General features: G+C 54.1%; 1 protein-coding gene across 1 annotated transcript; it reads right to left on the minus strand.

The window, feature by feature from the left end:
- Positions 1-256: 256 nt before the first annotated feature.
- CACNA1F (calcium voltage-gated channel subunit alpha1 F) lies at positions 257-23,801 on the minus strand (the record flags this gene model as incomplete). Its single annotated transcript, XM_082865094.1, has 47 exons — positions 257-487; positions 759-956; positions 1,357-1,469; positions 1,575-1,702; positions 1,795-1,920; positions 2,206-2,375; positions 2,642-2,776; positions 3,006-3,136; positions 3,316-3,417; positions 3,682-3,784; positions 3,971-4,067; positions 4,366-4,493; positions 4,720-4,879; positions 5,303-5,394; positions 5,651-5,716; positions 6,058-6,186; positions 6,401-6,421; positions 7,242-7,325; positions 7,555-7,665; positions 8,484-8,642; positions 8,739-8,940; positions 9,716-9,862; positions 10,847-10,899; positions 10,995-11,102; positions 11,503-11,590; positions 11,672-11,778; positions 11,927-11,986; positions 12,457-12,586; positions 12,776-12,929; positions 13,398-13,453; positions 14,670-14,751; positions 14,867-14,987; positions 15,084-15,291; positions 16,268-16,493; positions 17,384-17,544; positions 17,703-17,729; positions 17,893-17,986; positions 18,099-18,191; positions 18,597-18,787; positions 19,399-19,502; positions 19,615-19,811; positions 20,448-20,600; positions 20,702-20,844; positions 21,074-21,213; positions 21,442-21,547; positions 21,898-22,171; positions 23,777-23,801. The coding sequence occupies 47 exons, from the start codon at positions 23,799-23,801 to the stop codon at positions 257-259; spliced, it is 5,934 nt and encodes a 1,977-aa protein (XP_082721220.1).
- Positions 23,802-24,471: the final 670 nt, after the last annotated feature.

Raw genomic sequence — 24,471 nt, forward strand, 5'->3', positions numbered from 1 at the left:
CTGCCTCTTCCGCCTCCCCTCCTCCTCCTTCCTTCCCTGACGCTGAATAATCAGGCCCGGCTGTCCTGGTTTCTGGAAATACCCGCGTGTGGGCAGTGGCTCAGGGCTGAAACAGGGGATGGATAGATGAGGACCGCTGGGCAGCCCCAGGCCTCCAGTGCAAAGACACCAAAATCCAGGGGTGTGGTCCATGCCGGTCTCCTTCTGAGGAAGGGAGGGCAAGAGGTTTATTGAGCAGTGGGGGAGGGATGGGAATTCAGAGGGCATGGACGCAGGCCATCTCGTCTCCCAGGTCCTCCTCATCAAAGCGGGAGAGGATGGACTCCTCGTCACTATAAAGTGAGCTGGTCCCCTGTGCCAGCAGGTCACTGGCGGCACTGTCCATCTCGTCCAGTGTCAGGCGACATGCATCTGCAATCTCCCGCTTGGCCAGGGCCACGAATTGCGGGTCTCGGGCAAACAGGCCCAGGCCCTCGGAGATGAGCACCTGGGGGCACAGATGGAATCAGTGTTGACAGAGGGCACAGCATGGAGTCGAAGCAGTGTGCACAGAGGGGTTGGTGTGGAAGAGTGATGAACCCGTGAGGGCACGCAGGGAAGTCAGTGGGGGACAGTGGGGCACACATCTTGCTGAGCAGAAGTCACAGAGCAAAGGGATAGCTACATACACAACACAGAGACTGGGGACCCTCCTTCCCAAGCTCCCACCTTCTCCCCTTCTCTCCCATCCCTGCGGCCCCCTCCCCTTCTGGACTCACAGCCTCCACCAGGCTGTCAGCACTGCCCCTTTTGCCATAGGTGGGGTCTGAGTGGGTTCCAGGCACGTGCAGACAGGTGAAGGTGCGCAGTGGACTGCTGGATTTGCCGAGGTATCCGTCCCCTGCTGCACCCTCCTCCACCAACAATAGTGGGGCGTATAGGAGCCGGCCCCGCTGAGGAGGGGTTGCCCAGGAACCCTGGACCAGAATAAACATCAGGAGCATAGTGGTTGATGGGTAGGGCATGAGGATCTAGAAATCACTCCTGTGCCTACCTCTTACCCCCCAAACACAACTGGAGTCAGATTGAATGGGTATACATCAGACTTGGGTTTATTTCAGAGCATAGAAGGCCTGGGTTTAAATCTCAGCTTTGCCACTTACTAGCTGTGAGATCTTGAGTAAGCCTCTCTGGGCCTCAGTTTCCTCATCTGTACACTGGGGCTAGTAACAGTACCCACCTCACAGGCACAGTGAGGACTGTGTGAATTCACATGTGCCCCCTTCTTCAGAAGGGCCCGATATGTAGTGTGTTTGACAAATTCAGCCTAGGCTGCCCCCCACCCCTCCGGGCCTCAGTCCCCCTCCCCCACCTCACCTGTGCCCTGCTGGGCCCTGAGTTGCGCCCACGATGATAGGTGCCTGGGATGGGTAAATCTTCACAACTGCCCTGGCGCCGCAGACACTGGATGGTGAAGGAAGGCTTCCGGCCTGGGGGTGTGGGGGGTACCAGGGGCAAAGAGGAATGTCAGTGCCTCCCCAGCCCTCTGCCCTTATGGCCCATGAGGCCCCCCCAGGACCCATGTCCACTTTCACCTGCAGGTGTTGGGGGCAGCAGACGGCGGCGTGGTGCTTGGTGGCCATCCACATATCTCTGGGGTCTGTGAGGTGGCAAAGGGATGGGGCGTGGGGGAGTCCCTGCCTGCTCATCTAGGTAGGAGAGCCTGTTTGGGAGGGAGGGCTGGGGTGAGCTCAGGCCTGGGCATGCGCGATGGGGTGCCATCCCTCTCGCACGTGGCTCATGGGCTCATCGTACGTGTCGTGGCCAGAGTGCTGGCTGGGGACTTCCTCTTGTTCATCCTGCTTCTCTTGCCCTTTGGTTGCCTTGGACTGAGAACTTCCTTCTTCCGGAATGGTGAAAATGAGAACCCCAGAGCCTCTTCTGGGGAAAGTGAGGCAAGTTAGGCAGACCAGATACCCCCAGTGTGGCCCTGGTCCCCTGGTCCCCTCTCATTTCATGTCCTACCTTCTACAGAAACACTAGACTTTTTTAACTGGGAAAATTCACATAACATAAAATTAACCTGTCATCGCTTTAAAGGAGACATGGGCTTTCTTTTAATAGATGTTTGTCTCACTGGAAAAACCCTCTGCCCCCTGAAGTACCCCCATAAAGTGGCTAGTCCCTGCCTTCCCTCACAATCCTCCTGCAGACCTTTGGCCATACCTGTGGGCATGGGACCCAGCCTGGGGCACACTGGACTGTCTGGAGTTGGGAGCACCCCCATCGTCGTCACTGGGCCCAAGGGAAAGTGAATCTGGTGGTTTGTCCCAGGCAGGCAGAGACACAGAAATCACAGAGCTCCGGCGAGATGGGGGCTGGGAGCCCACTGGGGCCTGTGGAAATCACAGGATTGAGCGTTGCATCCAGGTTATAACTAAGTCACTTGGTCAAATAGTGTGTCTCCAGTGAGCTCCCCAGGGGCCAAATCTGGCTCTTGCCCTCCAACAGTGGGTGGTAGGTACCATAAAAACATTTGTCTATTGCAGGGGGTCTTCTCTGGGGGACTTCCTCCCAGACGCAGTATGGAAATCACTCGGGGGGTTGAGGGAGTATTTTACAATCAAGAGTTCCTGGGGGAGTGAAAGCTTATTGTCCTTACTTTGTACGTTTCCGGGTCCTTCTCATCTTCCTCCTCCTCTCCCTCCTGCCCCTCTTCCTCCTCCTCCTCATCTGTGTCACAGGTGAGGGCCTGCCGCATCTCAGGACCCAAGTCTTGCAGGCTCCTCAGACCAGCCTGTGGGGGTGGGAAAACAGGGAAGTGGGTAGCTCAGGGTCTAAACTTCCCTGTCCCTGAGCAGGAGTGTGGGGTGGGGGAAGGAGCCCCACAGTCACCCCTGACCTTCTGTGGGTCCTGGGTCAGTTTCCTCATCTGTGACATGGGTTCCATGAGATCAAGAAGGCAGTCAGCCTCAGCCACAGAGCTCCCACATACCCCCCCCCAGCTCAGGCCCTGCTCCCAAGACCTGAAGGGCAGAGGAGGTGCTTGGGGGGGCCTCGGCCCCTAGTAGCCCCTTTTCTTTCCTCCGCCGGAATTTGCGGAAATAGTCCTGGATCAGAAATGTGGCGTAGAATTTGCCCACGGTAACTTCTTCCTCTGGAAGCAAGGGAGAGGAGGCAAGGTCACACAGGAGTCCTCTGCTCCCCACACCCCCACATCAAAGCTTGGACTCTCCCCCTGCACCCCTCCCTCTCCAGCCAGTGGTGGTTTGGTGGTGGTGAGCAATCGTTGACATTCAGAGGCAGGCTTAAGGAATTGGGGTGGAGCTAGCTCACCGTCAGCTGGGGGGATGACCTCATCTAGCAGCTTCTGCTTCATCCGCTTCCAGATCTTTTTGATGACAATCCGCAGCTCCTGATTGGCTTGCTCCAGGTTCCCTGCATGGGGAGAGGATGTGGGGCATGAGCCAATAGGAAGAGGCTTTCACAGCCACTCCTTCACTGTTGGAGGGCGCGTCACAAACTTCTACCGCAGCCAAACACCGCCCCCGTTGGACAGGTGGGAAAACAAGCCTGGAGAAGGCAAAGTCACCTATTTTGAGGTTCAGAGCTAAGAGTGGGGCCCATCTCTCAATTAGTTTGCTCCTTGCACCTTCCCCAGGGACCCTCCCACTCCTGCCCCTCCCCCTCCTCCCCACACACCTTCTGTCTTGATCTTCAGGGATGTCCGAACGAGGGCAAAGAGTGTGGCATTGAATGTCACTGTCCCATCTGAGTTGAGAGGCATGTTCATCGCCACAAGTCTCTGTGCACACCAGGGACATGGAACCCATTTTGGGCAAATGACAGGGATGCAGGCATGTGATGCCCAAGGGCAGAAACCTTTGAGGATGCCACCAAACACCCCCTCCCCACCCAAGGCAGGGTCCCTGCCCACCCCTGCTGTGTGGTGACAGTCCTCTCAGAGGCAGTGGTGGGCAGGTGCACAGACCTTGCAGGCCACTCGGTGTGGGCACAGCTTCCCGAATCCCAGGGGTGGCTGGATGCGTCTCAGCAGGGCAACCACATCCAGGTGCTTGATGCGGCCTCTGGGGAAGGTGGGGGTAGAAGAGAGGCACTACTGGGTTGGAGATACCCCCTCTGGTCCTTACTCAAGGCCCTACCAGCTCATCACTCCCTCGCCCCACCAACACCCCATAGTCTGCCAGGGAAGAACTGGAGGGCAGTCAGTGGGGGAGGGGAAAAGGCAGAGGACAGGGGCAGTGGGAACCTTGGGACATCTACTGCCTGGGTAATGGGAGGCATAGGTCAGAGGTTCCAGAGTTGGAGGACTGTGAGGCAGTGCACTGTCCTCTGGTATCCCAGGTATGGGGTCAGAGGGCATACTTGGCGCCAGGGTCATATTCAGACCAGATCCTCTTGAATTCATCGAGGTGATGGGGGCCCAGGATGGACCAATCTCTGGTTAGATAATCAAAGTTGTCCATGATCACAGCCACAAAGAGATTTATGATCTGTGGGCCAGTGAGTAGGAGAGGTTAGGTGAAGGGCAGAGAAGAGTATGGGGGGTTTGGTGGGAGGCGGAGGTAAGCTTCTATGGTCACTGGGTCATGAGTCCCCGGGTTAATCTTGTCGTCAGGCCAGCCCTTTCACCTGCTCTGAAGATCTGGGCTCCCCACCTCATCCCCATCAGGACCAGCCCCCGGGGCAGTAGTGGTGGTTGTGGGGATTGGTCCTTACCAGGAATGCACAGAGCATGAAGAAGCTGATAAAATAGGCTATGGCAAAATTGCTACCACAGCTAAACTCCTCACCAGGGCCGAAGTCAGACTCAGGGTCACACCGGCTCCCAGGAAGGCTGGCAAGCATTATCTCCTGCCATGCCTCACCAGTAGCACACCTGCGGGTCACACAGTGGTGCCATCTTGGGGGGAGGCTATGAAGTCATGACAAGGGCCGCTGTGGGGGCCAGAGGGGTGAGGATATGACCTATTTCTTACCAGGGGCTACATCTGGTAAAAACAGCGTTTCAATATTTTAAAAGCTGGTGTGGCCATGTTGATGACGATCATGTTTGCATTTTACAGAGGGGGTGCTGAGGCCTATGAAAGGTACACGTCTTGCAGCCAGAAAAAGGATGGCTGAGGCTAGAATATTCTAAAAGATTCTTTAGAACACAGCCAGAAAAGGTCTCAGGCAATATGGAGCCCCATGCTGCCCTGTTACTTCCATAGCTCAGGCAGTCTGGGGCCCAGAGAGGATGTGTGGGTACCCAAAAGCATGCTGGAGATCAAAGCAGCAGGGGAGAGGGTGTGTGTGTCACCTGAACAAAAGCAGCACAGCCTGTGGAAAGGTCTGGAAGTTGTTGTTTCGGTTGATCTGTGTGCCATCCTGAAGAGCCACCTTGCCGAAAATCTGTGGGCGTACAGGGGCTGTGTCAGAGGGGTGACTCCGTGCCCCTACAGGTTCCCATCCATTTCACAACACCTAATACCCAAAGGATCCTTATAACCCTGACAAGCAGGCAGTGCTGATCCCATTTCACAGATGTATGGACTGACTCAGGGTGGTGCAGCTTGTCTGTCTTTCTACCCCCACTTTGGGCTCATTCCTATCTAACCCCCCTCAACAGAGGAGTGCCTGAGGGATGCTCCCCAGGGTTCTCACTTGCCTGCATCCCAATGACTGCGTAAATGAAGAATATCATTGCGATGAGAAGAGCCACATAGGGCAAGGCCTATGGGGGTGGAGAGGAGGATAGATACTCAGGTCCAGGCAGAGAACTGTTAAGGTCCAGAATGCACTCAAGCCGGGGCCTGCTGAGAGATGTGGTCCATCCCCAAAGTGCCCATGACTGCCAGGGTCTCCCAAATATGGACACAGTATTAAATACAATAGAGTAAGGTCAGTGAGGCCAAGACGTGTTGGGAATTGAGAGCCCACAAAAGAGAGAAAACTGGAAATGGTAAGCTGCACATGGGTATGGCATGCTGGAAGGTGTAGTTCTGGGGGCGGTAAAAGGACAAGCTGAGGGTGTGAAGTGGGGATGAGGGGTGAACAAAGGAGTGGGGGAGTTACCTGGAAGGACTTGATGAATGTCCAGAGTAATGTGCGAATCCCTTCACCCTTACTGAGAAGCTTGACCAGCCGCATGACTCGGAAGAGGCGAAAGAAAGTGATCGAAATGCGGGAACTGTCCTCAGAGCTCTGGGGTTGGGCGTGTGGTGGGTATGCTCAGTCCACATTTGCCCCAGCCACCTCCCTGTCTCATGCTTTGGCCCTCCCAGCCTCCAAATCCCTCAGAACCCAGGCCCCAGGGTGGTCAGGGAGCATTTCTAAGGACTTTTGGGAAGAAAGGAAAGGAGGTCTGGTGAAGAGAGAGGCAGAGAGTCCCTGTTGTGAGGTGGGGGGGGGGGGCTACCTCGCCAAGATGGCCACCATTCTGCACGGAGATATTGCCAAAACAGAGGTGATGGAGGAGATGATGAGATCACAGGGACAATGAACAGGAGAGAAATGATGGAGGAGTTACGGGGGATAATGGATGGTAGAGTTATTATCCAAGGGATGATAAGGAAGGTTACGTGGTAATGGATCAGGATGGTTGAAGGAAAAGTTGGTAATGAGGGTGAAAGGTAGAGGAGAGGGCACAGGAGATGGTGGAGGAGAGATATTGGAGCCAATGGAGGAAATGATGAAGCCGGTGGTTTCACGGAGATGAGAGAACCGATGGAGGATCCAATGGAGAAGCCAGTGATGGAGATATGGACCCAGCAGCATTGTCAATGGAGGACCATGTAGTACCCAGTGAAAGAGATGATGGAGCCAACCGTGCAGTCAGTGGTGATGACAGAACCGTGAAAGACCCAGTGTCAGAGACGATGGTGTCGGTGGAGGAAATGGAGCCAATGAAGGAATCAGAGGAGATGATGGAGTCAAAGCAGGAGTTGGTGGAGATGATGGGACCAATGGAGGGGGATGTAGAGGCAATGAAGAAAATAATAGAAATAACAGGAGAGTCATTTTAGGAGATGCTGGAGCCAGAGGATAGCTTGCAAATGAACGAGCGGGAGCTGGTAGAAGGGGGCTTTGGCTGAACCCAATAGGGACTCAAGAGATAGAGCTAGAGGGAGGAGCTCTGAGTCTCCAGGAGTGGGGTGGATGTGAGTGGGAACCACCTCCCCATGTGAAAGAAAGCCCTGGGGTTGAGGTGAGGGAAGGTTGGTAGGGGGTGAGTGGGTTAGTGGAGAGCCAGTCCTCACGTTGACTTCAGTGACGGCAATGTCCACTACGCTGCCCACCACAATAAGAGCATCAAACGTGTTCCAGGCATCGGTAAAGTAATGCTGTAGACAGGAGGAAAGCAGTGCCCTGTCTTCTCAGAGCTAGCAAGCTAGGGTATGGGGCTAGTAGTGGTTGGGGGCATTGGGGAGGCAGGGTGTAGGCTGGATCACATGATAAGGCTGCATCTAGATCCCTCTTCCTCCCTAGTCTCATGACTCCCTGGTTGCTGCCCCCCTGAGAGCTATGCAGTGAGTTCCACCCTAAGGAATGGGTCTAGGCCTTGGGGAGTACCTTGGGTTTGAAGGCGATGATTTTGAGCACCATCTCAACAGTGAAGAGGCCAGTGAAAACCATGTTGAGGATGTCCATAACATAGTTGAAGGGAGCAGTCTGCTCATAGTGCTGGGGGAGAAAATCAGATGTGGGGACATAGCCTGAGGCAGAGATTCCCCCCCCACCCCAACCAAATATTCTCTGTCTTGGACTGAGGTAAGTCTGGGGATGTGGTAGCACTATGGGTTGGCCAAACCTCTCACACGGTCCGCCTCCCATTATGGATATTGGAAAGCCCAGCCCTTGATTTCCTAGCTTTCCTTGCAGCTAGTTCTGACAGAAACATAAGCTTGCTGCTGCTTGGGTAGCTTCTGTGAAAAATATTTTTGATTTCCAATAAAAGGGTCGAGTGAGGAGAGTCCCTTGGTGCAAGCTTCCTTCCTTTTTCCTTCTTTGAGTGTGGTTTTGATGTCTGGAACTGTGGCAGCCAACTTGTGACCATGAAGCAACAATCATGAGAATGAAAGCCAACTTACTAAGAATAGTGGAGCAGAAAGACAGAGCCTGGGTCCCTGATGAGCAATGAGCAAACAGCCTACCTCTGCACTGCTTGCTATGTGAGGTAACTATCATAATTCATTGACTCCAAGGATACACATCTTTTCACAGTTTAGAATCTCTGAAATTGGGGTGCATTTCACAGTCAATGACAACTTACATTTGCCATCTGCCATTTTTCCCACATTCTCACATCTCTGAAATCAGGATACAACTTATGATTATCGGCCTTTTATTTGAATATATGTGGCACATATCTTTAAAGCTTAAGTCTCTGTCAGTTGGGGATTTTGTTACTTGCAGCCTAAAGCATTCCTGACAGTTCTCAAGGATTTGTGCAGACAGAATAGGGTCAGGTGTCTGGCGGGATCAGGGTGGGGAGCTCAGACCTGCATGGCTAGAGCAACCGTGTTGAGCAGGATGAGCAGGAACATGAGATACTCGAAGGCAGCAGAGTTCACAGTGGCCCACACCCGATACTGATTCGGGTTCTTGGGGATATAGCGGCGGAGTGGCTGGGCCTTGAGGGCATACTCCACACACTGGCGCTGCATATAGGTGCAAGGCATGAGTGAGCAGTGGGGTCCCGAGGCAAGGAACTGGGGTGGGGGTGGGGGGTTGGTGGATCAGGGGTCGGAGGTCACCTGGTTCTTGTCCAGCTCACAGTCTTGGTACTCCTGCTCGCCCTGGGCACGGAAGGTGATGATGACGAAGCCCACAAAGATGTTCATCATGAAGAATGCAATGATGATGATGTAGACAATGAAGAACACTGAGATCTCCACGTGGTAATTATAGATGGGGCCCTTGTTCTCTGCGTTTGCATCGATGGCCTTATATAGCAGCCTGGGGAGCCAGTGGAGGCAAGTAAAGGGATATCCCAGACACCTCAGACCTGTCCCCAGACACCTTAGGCACCCCAGAATATCCCCAAAGATCCCCAAATCCCCTGACCTAACTATCTGAGACCTACACACCCGGCCCTCAAAGACTCCCAAAGCCCAGCCCTCCAGAGATCTAGAGATCCCCATCCAACCTTCCTGAGAATCCCCATGCAGGCCCTCCAAGACCCCCAAATCCCTTAAGTTCCCACAGACTCCCAGTTCTCCTCCAGCCATCTGAGGATCCCCATGCAGATCCCCAGAACTCCCCAACAAGCCCCCAAAGATCTCTAAGTCCCCTGTCCTATCAACTTGAATTCCTTGCTCCCTCGCCCCCCCACCTAGTACTCCCAAAGACTTGTGCAGCTATCTGGAAACCCCTGAATCTCCAGCTCCATCTCCTCCAAGACCTCCACCCAGTCCCCCCAGACCTCTACCTGGTACCCCCACTAAATCCCATGCAGTCCTCTCTAGACTTCCACCTAGTGCCTCAGAGACCTCTCTAACCCAATTCTTGGAGGCCCCCTCACCCAGGTCCCCTAAGCACCCCCGGCCAACTTCTGGGAGATCCCCACCTAGTCATCTGATACACCCACCAGTCCCCAGAAAACCCTATCCACTCTCCAGAGACCTTCTTCACATCCCAAGTTACCCTTCCACCCATCCCCAGGATATCCAAAGCCAATCCCCTAAAGACTCTTGCCCAGTCCCCTGCCCATCCCTGGGGCCCTGCCCCTCACGCAGGCCAGCCTTCGAAGGTGGAGACAGTGAACAGGGCCATCATGGCTGAAAGGACATTGTCAAAGTTGAAATCACTGTTGACCCAGAGCCGCTCCCGGACCAGGGGCCTTGACACATCTCCATCGGGGTAGACCAGGAAGGAGCCCCTGTGGATGTTGCAGACATGCTGGGTGGGTGAGGAGGGGTAGGGAGCTGTGGAATGGGGACTGGTGTCTCCAGTACGGAGGCAGCAGGGCATAGTGGTGGAGCTGGATAGCCTGGGTTCCAATCCTGCCCTTCCATTTACTGGCTGGGTGACCTTGGGCATTTAACCTCTGTGCTTCAGTTTTCCCCATTTATGACATAAGGATAATGACAGAACGTATTTCCTGGCTTGTTACAAGGATTAATTTTGTTAATCAATGAGAACAGTGTCTGGCATATTGTTGGGGCCGTATACGTTAGCTGTCAGCAACATTATTATCACCATCATTGCCATCCAGGAAAAAGCAATACAAATAACAGCCAACATTTATCAGCACTAAGTATATGCCAGGCACTGTGCTAGGCTTTACATGTACTAACTTTACATTGTAGTACACTCTCTTTGTAGTAACTCATTTGCTCCTCACAACAACCTTGTGAAATCCACACTCTTTTTATCCCCATTTTTCAGTTGAGGAAAATGGGACTCATCAAGGTTAAGGAATGTAACCAAGTCTCATGAGACGAATTTGAACCAAGAATGGTTCAGCGAACCATTTCAGCGAACTATTACCCTCTGTAGGAGTCTCAAGACGGAAGCTGGGGACTTGGTGGTGGGGGTCGGGTGTTTGGGGATGGTTGGGATTCTGGAGTGGAATGTAGGTAACTCTGGGGAATGTGGAGAGGGGTTTTGGGCGGTTATTGGGGGGGCCTCTTAAGGACTGGTGATGTCTGAGGGCTTTTGCCATTCTTGGGAGAATTCTCGGGATGTATCTTTGGGTCTTGAGGAATTCTGGGGTCTTGGGGGCCTTGATAAAATCTGGGGGGTCTCTGCAGTTCTTTGGAGGAAGATCTAGGGGTTTTAGAGGCCTGGGTGAGATCTAGGGGCCTCTTTGGACTTTAGGAGGGTCCTGGGCTCCATGGAGGGCAGGGTTTCAGGCACTCACTTGCATTCTTGGGGTGTGTGTTTGGCCTCATCAGTGCAACTGTAGAATTTCCCCTGCAGAGAGGATATTTGTCAAGCAGATTCACCCTTCATCCCCAGGCCCCGTGCCTTGATTCATGCCTGGGCCTCCCTCCAGTGTTTCCTCCCACCTTGAAGAGCTGCACGCCAATGCAGGCAAACATGAATTGCAGGAGCGTGGTCACAATCATGATATTCCCGATGGTCCGGATGGCCACGAACACACACTGCACCACGTGCTGCAGACACTCACAGATATGGCTCATGGACACCGCAGGCCACGGTGGCCACAGGGCAAGGACTCTGGGCATGGATGGAGCTCAGGGACTTGGGTCAGGAACATGTGGTCTTGGGTGAAGGATGTGTGGGTACCAATGGGAAATGTGTTTGCCAGACAGGGGTATGTGGCCACATGTCAGGAACTTGGATCACAGAAACGTGGCCTTTGGTAAGGAATGGATGGTCACTTGTAAGGAACATGGATGAGGCCACATGGCCAGTGGTCAGGGCCGTGTGGTTACACATTGTGGCCAGGCTATGTGGTCATGCATCACTGCAAATGGTCAGTCGGATCAGTGATCCTGGCCCCAGGGGCGGGGCAGGGTCTGGGTCCCATGGATTTGGGTGGGATGGGATTACCTTGAGTCCTTTGGCCCTGTTGATGGCTCGGAGGGGCCGTAGTACTCGGAGTACTCGAAGAATCTTCACCACCGAGATGGCACTGGAGCTGAGGAGGGGGCAGTCCTCAGGCCATGGCCCAGGCCTGGCCTTGGCTCTTGGAGGAATGGGGTAGGCAGGTGTCACTCACTGGATGCCAAAGGAGATGAGGGACACGCTGACCACCAGCAGATCCAACAGATTGAACCAGCTACGGCAGAAGGAGCCACGGTGCAGGAAAGCCCCAAACACTGTCATCTGGGGAGTAGGGGGCCATCAGGATAGTTAGACCCCAGATCCGGGGAAGAGAGGGGAGTTGGGGATGGAAGCAGGAGAGATGGGCTGCAGAGACGGATGGGGAATAGGTTGGGGTAACTGGGGGTATGATGGGGGGTCCATTAGTCACCTTTAGTAGAATCTCCACAGTGAAAATGGAGGTGAAGGCATAATCGAAGTACCCCAGAATCTGGGGGGCAAGAAAGAGGGGGAGCCACCGAGTCATGGCTGAGGGGGATCCTAGCTGTGTGTATCTCTCAGTAAGTTTTGCTGTCCCTCCCTCCCTCTCTCCTCCCCTCCCTCTCTCTCTCTCTCCCATCATCATCATCATCAAGGACTTTTCTACAAGGCAAAAGCCTTGGCCACCAGAAAGACAAGCGTTCAGATTTGGGTTCCTCTGCCTCTACTCAGCTACATGGGCGCCCTTGGTCTGCTCAACCTCTGAGCACAGCTCCCTCCTCTGCCAAACACTGATCACCTCCCTGGTGCTTCCCCAAGTGTGTTGCACTCATAATAAAGGCTGGCACTGCTGCAGCTGCCATTATTGCTCCTCTCTCTCTGCCCAGCTAGGGGTCTTCTCCTTGCCTCCACCCTGGCCCCAGCTTGTGCCCAGTAGGACACCCTTGGGAGTGTCCCCTGAGTCCCCAGCCCAAGGCTCACGTGGTTGCGGAAGGAGTGGGCTCGGATGGGGTCCTCAGCTGCCAGGGACACACTGCTGAGGATGATGAACACCAGGATAAGATTGGTGAAGACGTGATGGTGGATGAGGGTGTGGCAGGCCTTCCTCAGCCTGGGGAGTGGGGAATGGTCCATGGTCAGAACACAGGACCGCAGAGTTGATTGGGGGAGCCCGAGAGACACAGCATGGGCCCTGTTGCATAAGGCCGTGCACGCCCCCCCCCGAGCCTTGGCTGCTCCCTGGTCCTCCCCCTGCCCCAGCCCCTCCTGCCCCAACTCCCTGTACACTCGCAGCACTCACGGGTTGGTTTGGCTGAGGCAGAAGAAGGCGCTGCCCTCAGGGATGGGTACCACCTTCTCCTTGGGTACAACTTCCTGCAGGAGTTCCACATGCCCTGCACCCCCTTCCTCCTCCTCCTCTTCCTCCTCCTCCTCCTCCTCCTCTTCCTCCATGCCTGGCAACAGAAGAAGATCAAAGGAGAGAGAATTAGTTGAGAAAATGTATGTAAAGCACCTAGAACAGTGCTTGTCATGTGGTCAATTCTCATCTCCCTGCTAGAGTGTCAGCTCCTCAGAGAAGGGATTTCAGACTGTTTTGTTCACTGTTGTGTCCTCAGCACTTAGAACAGTGCATGGGACACAGGAGGGGCTCAGTAAATGTGTGTTGAACGCACATTACCATCTTCAGTCATATACATACTATTTTATAATAAAGGCTCTGAGAAGTTCTGCAGTAAAACAAAACGTCTGTTTCTCTTCTCTAATCTCAGCGTCTCAAATGTTCCTGGCCACACACCAAGCCCATTATTTTTAAGATGATGTTGGAGAAGGGTGCTCTCCAGAGAGGAGAGTCTCAGGGGTCACGAGCTCCACCTGGGTGCTGTCCCCAAGGTCCCATACCTCTTCCACCTGGTCTTTCCCACTTGCCTGCTCCTTCATTTTTTGCACCTTCCTCTTCCTCATTCTCCCCACCAGGCACCTGGGGACAGGAAGATGGGGGTCATTGATGATGGGGTAGGCATCGATGATGGGGGGATGGACACAGGGGAGGCATGGGAGGGACACAATAAAGAAGGAATGAATAGGCAGAGGATGCGGGATAAAGACACACACGCATAGACAGATATTGGTGGTAGTGGGAGGTGTAGACAGTGCCCAGGCCTCTAACTCACCAGTGCTCCATTTTCCTGTGGAGTTTCCTCAGTGTTCTTCTCCCTGTGCGAGGAAATTGGGGAGGAGGTGACTGTTAAGGATCGAAGCAGATAGGCAAGGCCAAGGGAGGGGGTCATTGCAATCAGAACAGACCTTTCTCAGGTCCCATACAACCTCCCTGCTTCCTCCCTCATCCCCTTAGTCTATTCTCACAGCAGCAGGAGGGATGCTGTTAAATTCTACATCTGATACATTCCTCCTCCTCTGCTCACACCCCTCCCATGGCTTCCCACCACTCAGAGCAAAACCCAAAGTTCTCACCATGGCCCAGAATGCCCTTCATCTGGCTTTTCTATTCCCCCCATTTGAGCTCACCTCCTACCACTCTCCTTGTTCCCAGACCAGGTATCGAACCCGGGGCCCCGGGTGAAAGCAGTGAAATAGCCGAGTCCTAACCACTAGACTGCCAGGGAATTCCCTCCATGGTGTTTTTTGAATGTGCTAAGAATATTATCATCTCAAGACCTTTGCACTTGCTGTCCCCTTGCCTTGAACGCTCTTTCCCCAGATATTTGCATGGCGCTCACTCCCCCACTTCATTCAGGCCTCTCTTTAGCTGTCACCTTCTCATAGAGGCCTTCCTTGATTACCCTAACCAAAATAGCAATCTTCATTTCTCTCTATTCTCTTACTCTGCTTTCTTTTTCTATATTACATATTATTAACATATATTTAAGTAAATTATATTATTATATATTAATTTGTTTGTTTTGCTTGCCTTCCCCAACTAGAATGTCAGCTCCATGAGAGCAAGGACTCTGTCTTCTTTGACCCCTGCTGTCTCTTTAGCATCTAGAACAGGGCCTGGCAAAAAGTAGGTGCTCAATAAATGCATGTTCAGTGAATGAGGACTGGAAGGTTGGATCTGCAGATGGGGATTGCCAGAGTGACCAAGGCATCTCTGGTGGTGTGGGATGTGTGTGGGAGGGTCCCAGTCAGGGATCCTAGGGAGAGACTGTCTTGGAGGCAGAGCCAGACCTCACCTGCCCTTGTCCTTGTCAGTGCCTGCATCTCCACTGGCCAGGTTGTCCACAGCAATGGCAAGAAACACGTTCAACAGGATGTCTGGGGTGAGCTCAGGCTACAAGGATGGAGAAGCAGCCTGCCTATGGAGTGCCCATGTCCCCATTATCCTTCCCCAGCCCTGCCACGATCCAGCCTCCCAAGACTCTGAGGATACAGTTGCCGCAGATGAAGAGGATGATGAAGTACACGCATACCAGCATCCCTGGGAAGAAGGGGCCGCCATAGGCCATGATACCATCATACATGACCACATTCCAGTCCTCACCTGTCAGGATCTGGGGGTGGGAGGTCACCGTGAAACTCTTGGGACCCTTTCCCCAACCTTGGGTCCCCCCGCCTTGCCCACCCATCCCATAATCTCCAGGTCTCACCTGAAAGACAGTGAGGAGGGCCTGGGGGAAGGTGTCAAAGGTGCTTCGCTTGGTGTGTGTCTGGTCAAAGTTGAACTTGCCCCCAAACAGCTGCATGCCAAGCAGGGAGAAGATGATGATAAAGAGGAAGAGGAGAAGCAGCAAGGATGCAATGGATTTCATTGAATTGAGCAGGGACGCCACTAAATTGCTCAGAGATGCCCAGTGCCTGCAGCAGAGATGGAGGGGGAAGGGTTGACATGTCCAGTGGTGAGTCAGGAGCCAGGGCAGGGCTCCAGTTTGGGATGCACTGGGGCGGACTGGGTTAAGATGAGCTTTTGTGTCATTGTTGGAAGTGATTTTGGAGTTGGGGTGAGGTGAGAATAAGAAGTAAGGGGAGGGTTGTATTCGGGGTTGGTGTTGGCATTAGGGGAGATGAGGTTAGTATGGAGGGTATATGGAAGTTGGTGAAGCTAAAATTGGGTTTCAGGTTGGGCCTGGGGTTAGGGATTGTAGCTGGGGATGGGGTTGGGGAATATTTGGAGCTGTAGATGACTGAGTCGGGGATAAGTCTGTGGCTGAGGGTTGGGATAGAGGAGAGGATGGATGGGGATGAGATTGGGGCTGGGACTGGGGATGGGTTTGCGTTTGGAGATAGGCTGATGGTTATGAGTTTGGGATGTGGGGGTTGTGGCTAGTGATGGGGATGAGGCTGGGAGCTAGGAATGAGGCTGGAGGTGGGCTTGGGCTTGGGCTTGGGTTATGGGGCTGTAAATGAGCTTGTGGATGATGAGTGGTTGGTGGTTGGGGTTAGAGATGGTGTTATGGTTGGGGGTGGGGGATGGGGTTTGGGTCGGGGATGAGTATGGAGTTGAGTTTGGAGATGGGGTTGGGAATAATGTTCTAGCTGAAGTTGAGGCTGAGGAAGGGGATGGAAATGGAGTAGACACCCTCCCCAGCGGACTTTAATCTCCAGGAAGGCAGGAACTTGTGTCTGCTTTGATTCCTGGTGTTTCCCTAGGGCCTGGAAGGGCACCTTGTATGCAGTAGGCACTCAATGGATATTTGATAAATGAATGGTGATGAGGATATAGTCATCATTGGAGCTGGGGTGGTGGCTGTTGGGGCTGTGTTTGGGGCCCCCGTCCTCTCCCCCGACACACACACACACACACACACACACACACACACACACACACACACACCTGGTGACCTTAAATATCCTGAGGAGACGCACACAGCGGAGCACCGAGATGCCCAGGGGCTGCATGGCGCCCACCTCCACCAGGGTGGTCTCCAGGATGCCCCCACAGACCACGAAGCAGTCAAAGCGGTTGAAGAAGGAGGAGACGTAGACAGAGGGCCCCAGACCATACAACTTGAGAAGCATCTCCACCGTGAACAGACAGAGCAACACTTTGTTGGCATACTCTGTGGGGAGAGGGGCAGGGGTGACTGGGTTAGTCAGTTTTTTGTGGTGAAATGTGGGGAGGTAGGGGCCATGGGGCGATCTGGGGTAGTTGGTATCCGTCCAGACACAGGCCGGTGGTGTGGTTAGGACTAGGGATCAGGTGAGTTTGTAGGTCACAGTGGGCAAGGTTTTGAGGGGCTTGGAGCTGGGGCAAGGGGCAGAGCTGGGGTGTGGGCTTCGGTCAGTCTCTATGAATACAGAAAAACTCCAATTCAAGGGTAGAGTTAGAATCTGGTGTTTAGTTGGGACTGGGGCTGGTTTGAGGGTTGGGATTAGAAGTGTACTCAGTATTCAGGTTGGGGGCTGAGATTAAGGTGAATAATAGTAAGAGCTAACACTTGTAAAGTGTTAGCTTTATGTGTGCCAGGCAATGTTCTAAGCATTTTTCACTTTAACTCATTTAATCCTCCCCGCCACCCCCTGAAGTGGATACTAATACTATTCCCATTTTGTAGATGGGGAAATTGAGGCACAGAGGGCTTAACTTGTCCAGACAGTGTGGTGTTAAGAGCCTGGACTTTGGAGCCAGGCTGCCTGGGTTTGTCACTCACTAGCTGAGTCCTGGGATTAGTCACTTACTGCACCTTAGTACTTAATTCACCTAAAGTTGCAGTGAAGAGAAATTGAGTGAGTACAGGTAAAGTGCTGAGAACAGAGCTTGACACACACAGCAAGTGCTATACAAGTGTAAGCTACAAGGTAGGATGGAACAGGCTAAAGTTTCTGCATTTACTTGGGTAGGAGGGCAGTATCTGGGGGTGTGGGGCACCCGAGAGATCCTGGATTGGAGCTTCTGGGGTGGAAGGAATTGGGGGCTTGGGGAGAGGGCTGGCAGGCTGGGGGGGTGCACCCTGGATCTGGGTGAGCCAGATGGGTTGCCCGTGGTGCTCCGAGGCGATGGTCAGCGTGTTGAGGAAGACGAGCAGCAGCACGGCCCAGTAGCAGGCATTGGACTTCACAGCCCGCCGGCAGCGCGCCCGAAGGCCCCGGTTGGCTCGGCGGAGGCAGCGGCTGTGGGGATGGGGAACCCACCGGCTGAGATCACCTACCTAAGCCTGTCCTGGGGGGCTCAGGTGGGGGAGCCCGGCGGTCATGAGGGGCTTGGAGGGCTTGGAGGTGGGGCTCACAAAGTCATGGGGTCCAGCAGTCACACAACTTTTCCAACTCACCAGACACTGGTTCTCATTATCTTGTTTCTGGAAAAGAGGGGGGTGGGAGGCAGGCATCGTCAGGGGCTGAGCGGCAGTCAGCAGCGAGGGTCAGGGGCTGAGGTCAAGGTTGGAGGCTAAAGTAAGGATTGGGGTCAGGGTCTGTTCTGGGTTCTGGCTGGGTCAGGGGTCAAGGGCTGGGGGCCCTCACAGGCAGCGTGTACAGCTGGCCAGAGCCCCCTCTTCCTCTTCCTCATCGCCTGGGGTCTCTGCCATCGAACCGGTGTCACTGGCTGGGAGGCTGGCTGTGTGCAGGGTGGAAGAAGAGGTCGGCACATGAAGATCCCAGGGTTCTGCCTTTGGCTTTCTCCTCTGCCTACCCATCCCTCCCCCTTGTCAACCTTGCTGGACCCCCACCGTGGCTGCTGGTGGAGTGTGTGGAGTGGGTGGAGTGACTGAACCAGTGCAGACGTCCTCGTCTCCTATTGGTCAGCTCTGCCAGTTGCGGCCCTGTGGGGACATGGAGGACAGTGATGGAGCACGGCCTGGGGCGGGGTTAGGTGCGCGCGCGCGCGTGTGTGTGTGTGTGTGTGTTATTTGGAGTCTTTGTTCTGGGTGCAGTCTGGGAAGGGTATCTGAGTCTGGCTTCTGTGTCCTAACCGGAGGCTGGGCCTAGAGTTTTTTTTTGTTTTTGGTTTTGTTTTGGCCGCGCAGCATGGCATGTGGGATCTTAGTTCCCCGACCAGGGATCGAACCCGTGTTCCCTGCAGTGGAAGCGCACGGAGTCTTAACCACTGGACCTCCAGGGAAGACCCAGGGGCCTAGAGTTGCTGCGGGCTGGGGCTGGATCTCAGGAGGGCAGCCCACATCTGAGGATGCGTGGAGCAGGGAATGGGCCAGGTTGGGATTGCCTACGGTGGCTGGCCTGGCCCTCTTGAGCCACAGAACCAAAGTTGCCATCAGCTGAGGGGTCCTCCATGTCCAGCTCCTCCGCCTGTGTGATCCAGTCCAGGTAGCCCCGCAGGTCCTCCTCCAGCTGCTGCTTCTCTCGAAGCTTCTGGAAGTCCCCTCGCGCTTTTGCCTTCTCCCTCTCCTTGGAGAACTCTCTGAGGGAGGAGAATAGAGGGTTAGGTGGGGGAACAACCCTGGCCCCCTTGCCGTCGTCACCTCCCGGTCACGCTGACCTCCTTGCTGTTCTTTGAATATGCTGAGCACATTTTAGCTTTGGAGCCTTTGCACTGGCTGTTCCCTTTGCTTGGAACACTCTTTCCTCAGATACCCACATGGCTCAATCTCTTTCACACTTTTACTCAGATAACACCATCTCAAGGAGGCCTGTCCTGATTGTCCTTATTTGTAATTACAAGATCTCGGCATTCCTATCTTAACTCTTCCTTTCTTTCCATAGCACATATTCCATATAAGACACTACACATATGTGTGTGTATGTATGTACACACACACATTTATTGTGTATGTTGCTATTGTCTGTCTCTCCCCACCAGAATGTAATATCCAGGAAGGCAGAGATTTTTGTCTCGTGTTCCATTCCTGAAACAGTGCCTCACACACAGTAGATGCTCAATGTTGATTGAATGAATGAAGGGGTATTTTAAATGGGTTTTGAAGGATGCCTAGCAGTTTGCCAGGAACAAAGTAAAGGGACAGGGGCTGAGGGGCAGGAAGGAAGGCCCGGGTAGGTGTCTAGGTTCCTCACCCACTCAGGACACCAAGTACAAGGTTGAGGACGAAGAAGGATCCAAAGATGACAAGACTCACGAAATACACCCAGGGCAGCTCATACCCCATGGCATCCTGCATCTAGGGAGAGAGAAGGGGCATGCATCCCTCAGGGTAGGCGGACACTCCCGCCCGAGCTCGGTGAGGAAAGGCAGGTGCAGCTTCTGCACTGTGTGCCCGCCGTCCACCTCACCCAGTAGAGCACGTCAGTCCAGCCTTCCATGGTGATGCACTGGAAGACTGTCAGCATGGCGAAGAAGAAATTGTCGAAGTTGGTGATGCCTCCGTTGGGACCTGCCCAGCGTCCACGGCACTCGGTCTGGTTCAGCGTACAAGCACGCCCCGATCCCGATGACGCACAGGGCGATGGGTCCTCCTCCGCCTCTACGTCTGTGGGAAGACTGGAGCTCTGGAACCCGAAGCACGCCCACCCACAGTCGTTGCCACCTTGGACGCCCGCCTACCTGGGAAGCTCGCCTCAGGGTTCTAGATTTTTCTAAATCAAAGACAACCCTTAGCCTCTGACTGTGTTGGGTCAGAATTCTGAACCCCTGAGAAGCTGTGAAGCCCTACCACAGGGATCTGAGGAGTGGGACTGTAAACCTTGGGGCAGAATCTTGTGAGTAACAGTGAGGCGTGAGCCTAGGAGCAGTCTTGTGAATATGGGAGGCTCTCTTGAAAGAAGGGTGGGGCCAAGAGGGGTTTGGGTGTGGATGAAAAAGGCCTGACTATTTGGGACCAGTTCTGGAGAATGGAGTCTTCAGTGTGGGATAGGGCCTTAACCTGTGAGTGGAAACTTGTGATAGGGCGGAGCAATTAGCTAGGGGGGCGGTTGTAGTCTGGAATTGAGGGCGGAGTCTTGAATATGGGAGGGGCGGGGTAAGACTTGTTTATCTGGGGGCGGAGCCTGAACTTGGGGGCGAAGTGTTGAGTTTGCGTGTGTCCCCTTGAGAACAGGGTGGGGCTTAGGAGCCAATGGAGGGGGCGTATCCTGTCCCGGGGGTGGGGTGGGGTGGGCTTGCTGACCAGATCCCAGGAAGTAGCAGGTTTTGTGCATGCGTCCCAGGAACAGCTCGAGTCCGATGATGGCGTAAATGATGATGACAAAGAGCACAAGAAGTGCGATATGCAGCAGCGGCACCAGCGCCTTCATGATGGAATTGAGCACTATGTGCAGGCCTGTGGGGAGCGAGGGGTGGGCAACGTAGGGGCGGGGTCAGCTCAGCTCCCCTCCCGCTCTTCCCTCCGCTACCTCCAAGCCCGGGGGACGAGCCACTCACTCGGGACCCCGGACACCAGCCTCAGTGGCCTCAGCACCCGAAACGCCCGCAACGCCTTCACATCGAAGCCCCCCGGCTTCCCTCCGGTATGCGGTGCGTCCCCCGGGCGTCCGGGCCCCTGCTCGAGCAGCACGCTGAACAGCCTGATGGGGGAGCACAGGACAAGGAGGCGGGGGTCAGGCGTTCGGACCCCCCCTTCCCCCCTCCCTTCTCCTCGGAAAAGTACAAGTCCCTGTAAGTGGAAATGCATATTCCTGATTCTGGCTGCCGAATGGAGGCAGTCTGAAGCAGTCGCTTCCCCGAGCCCCGAATTTAGCGGGCCTGCGGTGGGAAGTTGAGCTAGGGTTGGGGGTATCCCTTGCAGAGGCGCACCCGACCACGACGATGATGAAGTCGAGCAGGTTCCAGCCATTGCGGATGTAGGCGCTGGGGTGGAGCACCAGCCCGTAGGCCACGATCTTGAGCACGGTCTCCACAGTGAAAATCACCAAGAATACATACTCCACCTGCTCCTGGGGGCGGAGCCGGGGGTAGGGGGCGGGAGATCGGGAAGTTATTTGGGAGTGGGGTTTGTTTGACAGGGGGTAGGGGAAGAGGAGCGTAGCGGGGACCGAGAGTGGGGCTGGGCAGGAGAGGGTCATCTGGGTCAGAGAAGGGCGGGGCCTGGCTGGAAGGCTTGAGGTGTGGCTCTACTGGGGCTGTATCTAGCTGGAGGCGGGGTGGGGCGGGGCTAGCCTCACCAGGTTGTGGTTGGCAGTGTTGGAGTCATCCTCTGGGAAGGGGATGTAGACCCCAAGGGCCACGCAGTTGGCAAAGATGGTCAGCAGGATGAGGATGTCGAAGGGCCTCAGGTGGACACAGTTAAGGACCCAGGCAGAGTGGTCTCAGAGCCCCACATTCCCTTGGGGCCCTCCCCACCCAATGCTGACCCTTGACCCTAAGGTGACCAGCTCTGACATTCCCAGCCCCTGCCCTGACCAAGGCCTTGACTCTGACCCCCCTGGAAACCTTAGCCATCCTCAACTCTTGTTGAGATTTAGTCTTTGACTCTTGATCCCCCTGGTGACCTTCACCTTTCTCAACTCCCCCTTGAATCCAGTTCTTAATCCTTGATCCCTGGTGACCTCAGCCCTCTTCCATTCCAGCCCTGGCTTAATCCTTGACTCTTGGTACCCTGGTGACCTTCACCCCTGAACCCTGCCCCTGGCCTTCCAGGATGCTTCCATTCCACGATGCTGATGCAGGACCGCCGCAGGGGGTTTGCCAGGGTGAGGCAGAAGAGTGCCCGGGGTGAGCGCTGGGCACTGGCCACTGCCACTGTCTTGTGCTTACTGTGCTGAGTCCTTCGCTTAGGGGTCCCCAGGCTGGATGCCCCGCCGATTTCACCACCTGATGCTGGGGGCCCAGGGCACAGCCCCCATTCGGGCCCAGGGCCTGTCCCGTTGGCTGGACTGGGCTCTGGGGTGGTGTCTGTGTGGAGAGACCGAGTGGGGGGGGGGGACAGGGTATTGGGGCAATCATGGCTGCCTCCTACATGATCCTATCCCTCTGTCTGAGGGAAGGAGAGAAGAGCATGTAAAATTAGGGAAAGTTGAGGGTACCCGAGTTAAAGATTGGGGGATAAGAGTTGGAATTGGAGTTGATTGATTGACGATAGAGTGAGAGTTTATAGGGGAGTGAGGGTGAGATTATGTTTCTAATTGAAGTAGGGTTTGGTGTTAGATTTGGGGGGTAGAGCTTGAATTGGCATGGGGTAGGATTAAGTTTATAGCTGGAAGCAAGTTTAGGATTAAATTTGAGTAGTAGAGTTTGGGTTGGGTTTAAATACTGGTGGGAGTAAAGTGTTCTTGAGATATGATTTAGGGTTAGGACTGGATATTTGAATGAGTTGGAATTTGAATTAGGATCAAGGTTAGGGTTTAACTTGAGTTTGGGTGGGATCTGAGTTTTGCACTGGGGTTTTCAGCTAAAGCCATTCCCAAGTCCCATGGCCTTGTTTCAGTCTCCAAGGGGCAGTGGGTTGGCCTGGTTAAGACACCCAGCTTTGGAGGAAACAAGCTATCTGTGTTTAAATCCTGACTCTACCACTTGGTAGCTGTGTGTGGCCTTGAGCAAATTATGTAACCTCTCTGAGCCTCAATTTCCTTATCTGTATAATGAGATGACAGTAAGAGTACCTACAATATAGGGTCGCTGTGAGGATTAAATGAGTTCAGCATTCAGAAGAGTGTCTGGCACATAGTATTATCCCCATTTTGCAGGCGGAGAAATTGATGCAAAAAGAGAGGTTAAGTGATTTGATGAAGTAGCTGAATTGGGAGCCAAATCCAGGCAGTCTCTGACTCTAAGCCTTCACAACTTACTACCACCATCAAGTGTGTATTCTCTTTCTCTCTCTCTCTCTCTCTCTCTCTCTCTGGTACTTAAAAATGGGTCTGGGGCTTCCCTGGTGGCGCAGTGGTTGAGAGTCTGCCTGCCGATGCAGGGGACACGGGTTTGTGCCCCGGTCCAGGAAGATCCCACATGCCACGGAGCAGCTGCGCCCGTGAGCCATGGCCGCTGGGCCTGTGCGTCCGGAGCCTGTGCTCCGCAACGGGAGAGGCCACAGCGGTGAGAGGCCCGCGTACCACACACAAAAAAAATGGGTCTGCACTCTTTCTGGAAAGTCAGAGACCCACTCACTAACAGTGCTTATATCCAGGGGTTGGGGTTGAGTTTCGGTAACTTTAGAGCTCATGGTAAGGTCTGTATTCATGTTGGGGTTTGGATTCTAACGGGGGTTTGCCCTCTGGTTGGTAAAGTTTGTGTTAGGATTAAGCTTGGGGCTGGCACTGGAGTTGAAGTTGGGGTGGGCGCTAGGATAGGGATCAGGGCCAGGATTCGGTTGGGTTTCAGTTGGGATCTAAGGCTGTGTTTGGGGCTGGCTGGGATGGGAACAGGATGATGTGATTCTGGTCCCCTAAAGGCTCTCCAGGGGTGGGGTCCTGGTGGGCAGTGGGTGGGTCAGAGGGGCTGAGGATGGAGCAGAGCCCAGGCTTGCTCCAAGGGTCTGCAGGGGTGGAAGCCTGCTCTCACCTTTCCCGCCTTCAGATGCCGCCATCCTCCTTTCCAGGTTGAAGAGCCATCTGCACACAGCCCCCCTCTCTTCCCCCAGCTTTGGAGGGATTAAGGTCACAGGGCGGGGCCATAACAGGGTCGGATGGGAAGGTGAGGAGGGGTGAAGATGGGACACTTGTGGGCCAGAGTCTGGCAACAGAAAAGGCACTGATTTAAAAAAATATATTTTTACAAAATATATACTAGCACCAGAGTCAGAAACTAAAATAAGAAAAATGATAATTGTTTCCCAACAGTATCTGAAATTCGAAGTATGTAGGAATAGACCTAACATAACATATGTGCAAGATCTCCATGGAAAAAAATTATCAAATATTTTCAAATGATTAAAGGGGACCCAAATAAATGGAGAGATACATTAAATTTACTAATTGAAATAGTCAATATTGTGAAGATGTCAATTCTTCCCAGAGTGATCCAGAGATTCAATGCCGTCCCAAACACAAATCTCAGAAGGGACTTCCCTGGTGGTGCAGTGGTTAAGAATCCGCCCGCCAATGCGGGGGACACAAGCCCTGGTCCGGGAAGAGTCCACATGCCGCGGAGCAACTAAGCTCGTGTGCCACAACTACTGAGCCTGCGCTCTAGAGCCCGCGAGCCACAGCTACTGTGGCTCTAGCCACAGCGCCTAGAGCCCGTGTTCCGCAACAAGA

This window comes from Leucopleurus acutus (genome assembly GCF_964270905.1).
Source record: "Leucopleurus acutus genome assembly, chromosome: X".
NCBI lineage: Eukaryota > Metazoa > Chordata > Mammalia > Artiodactyla > Delphinidae > Leucopleurus > Leucopleurus acutus.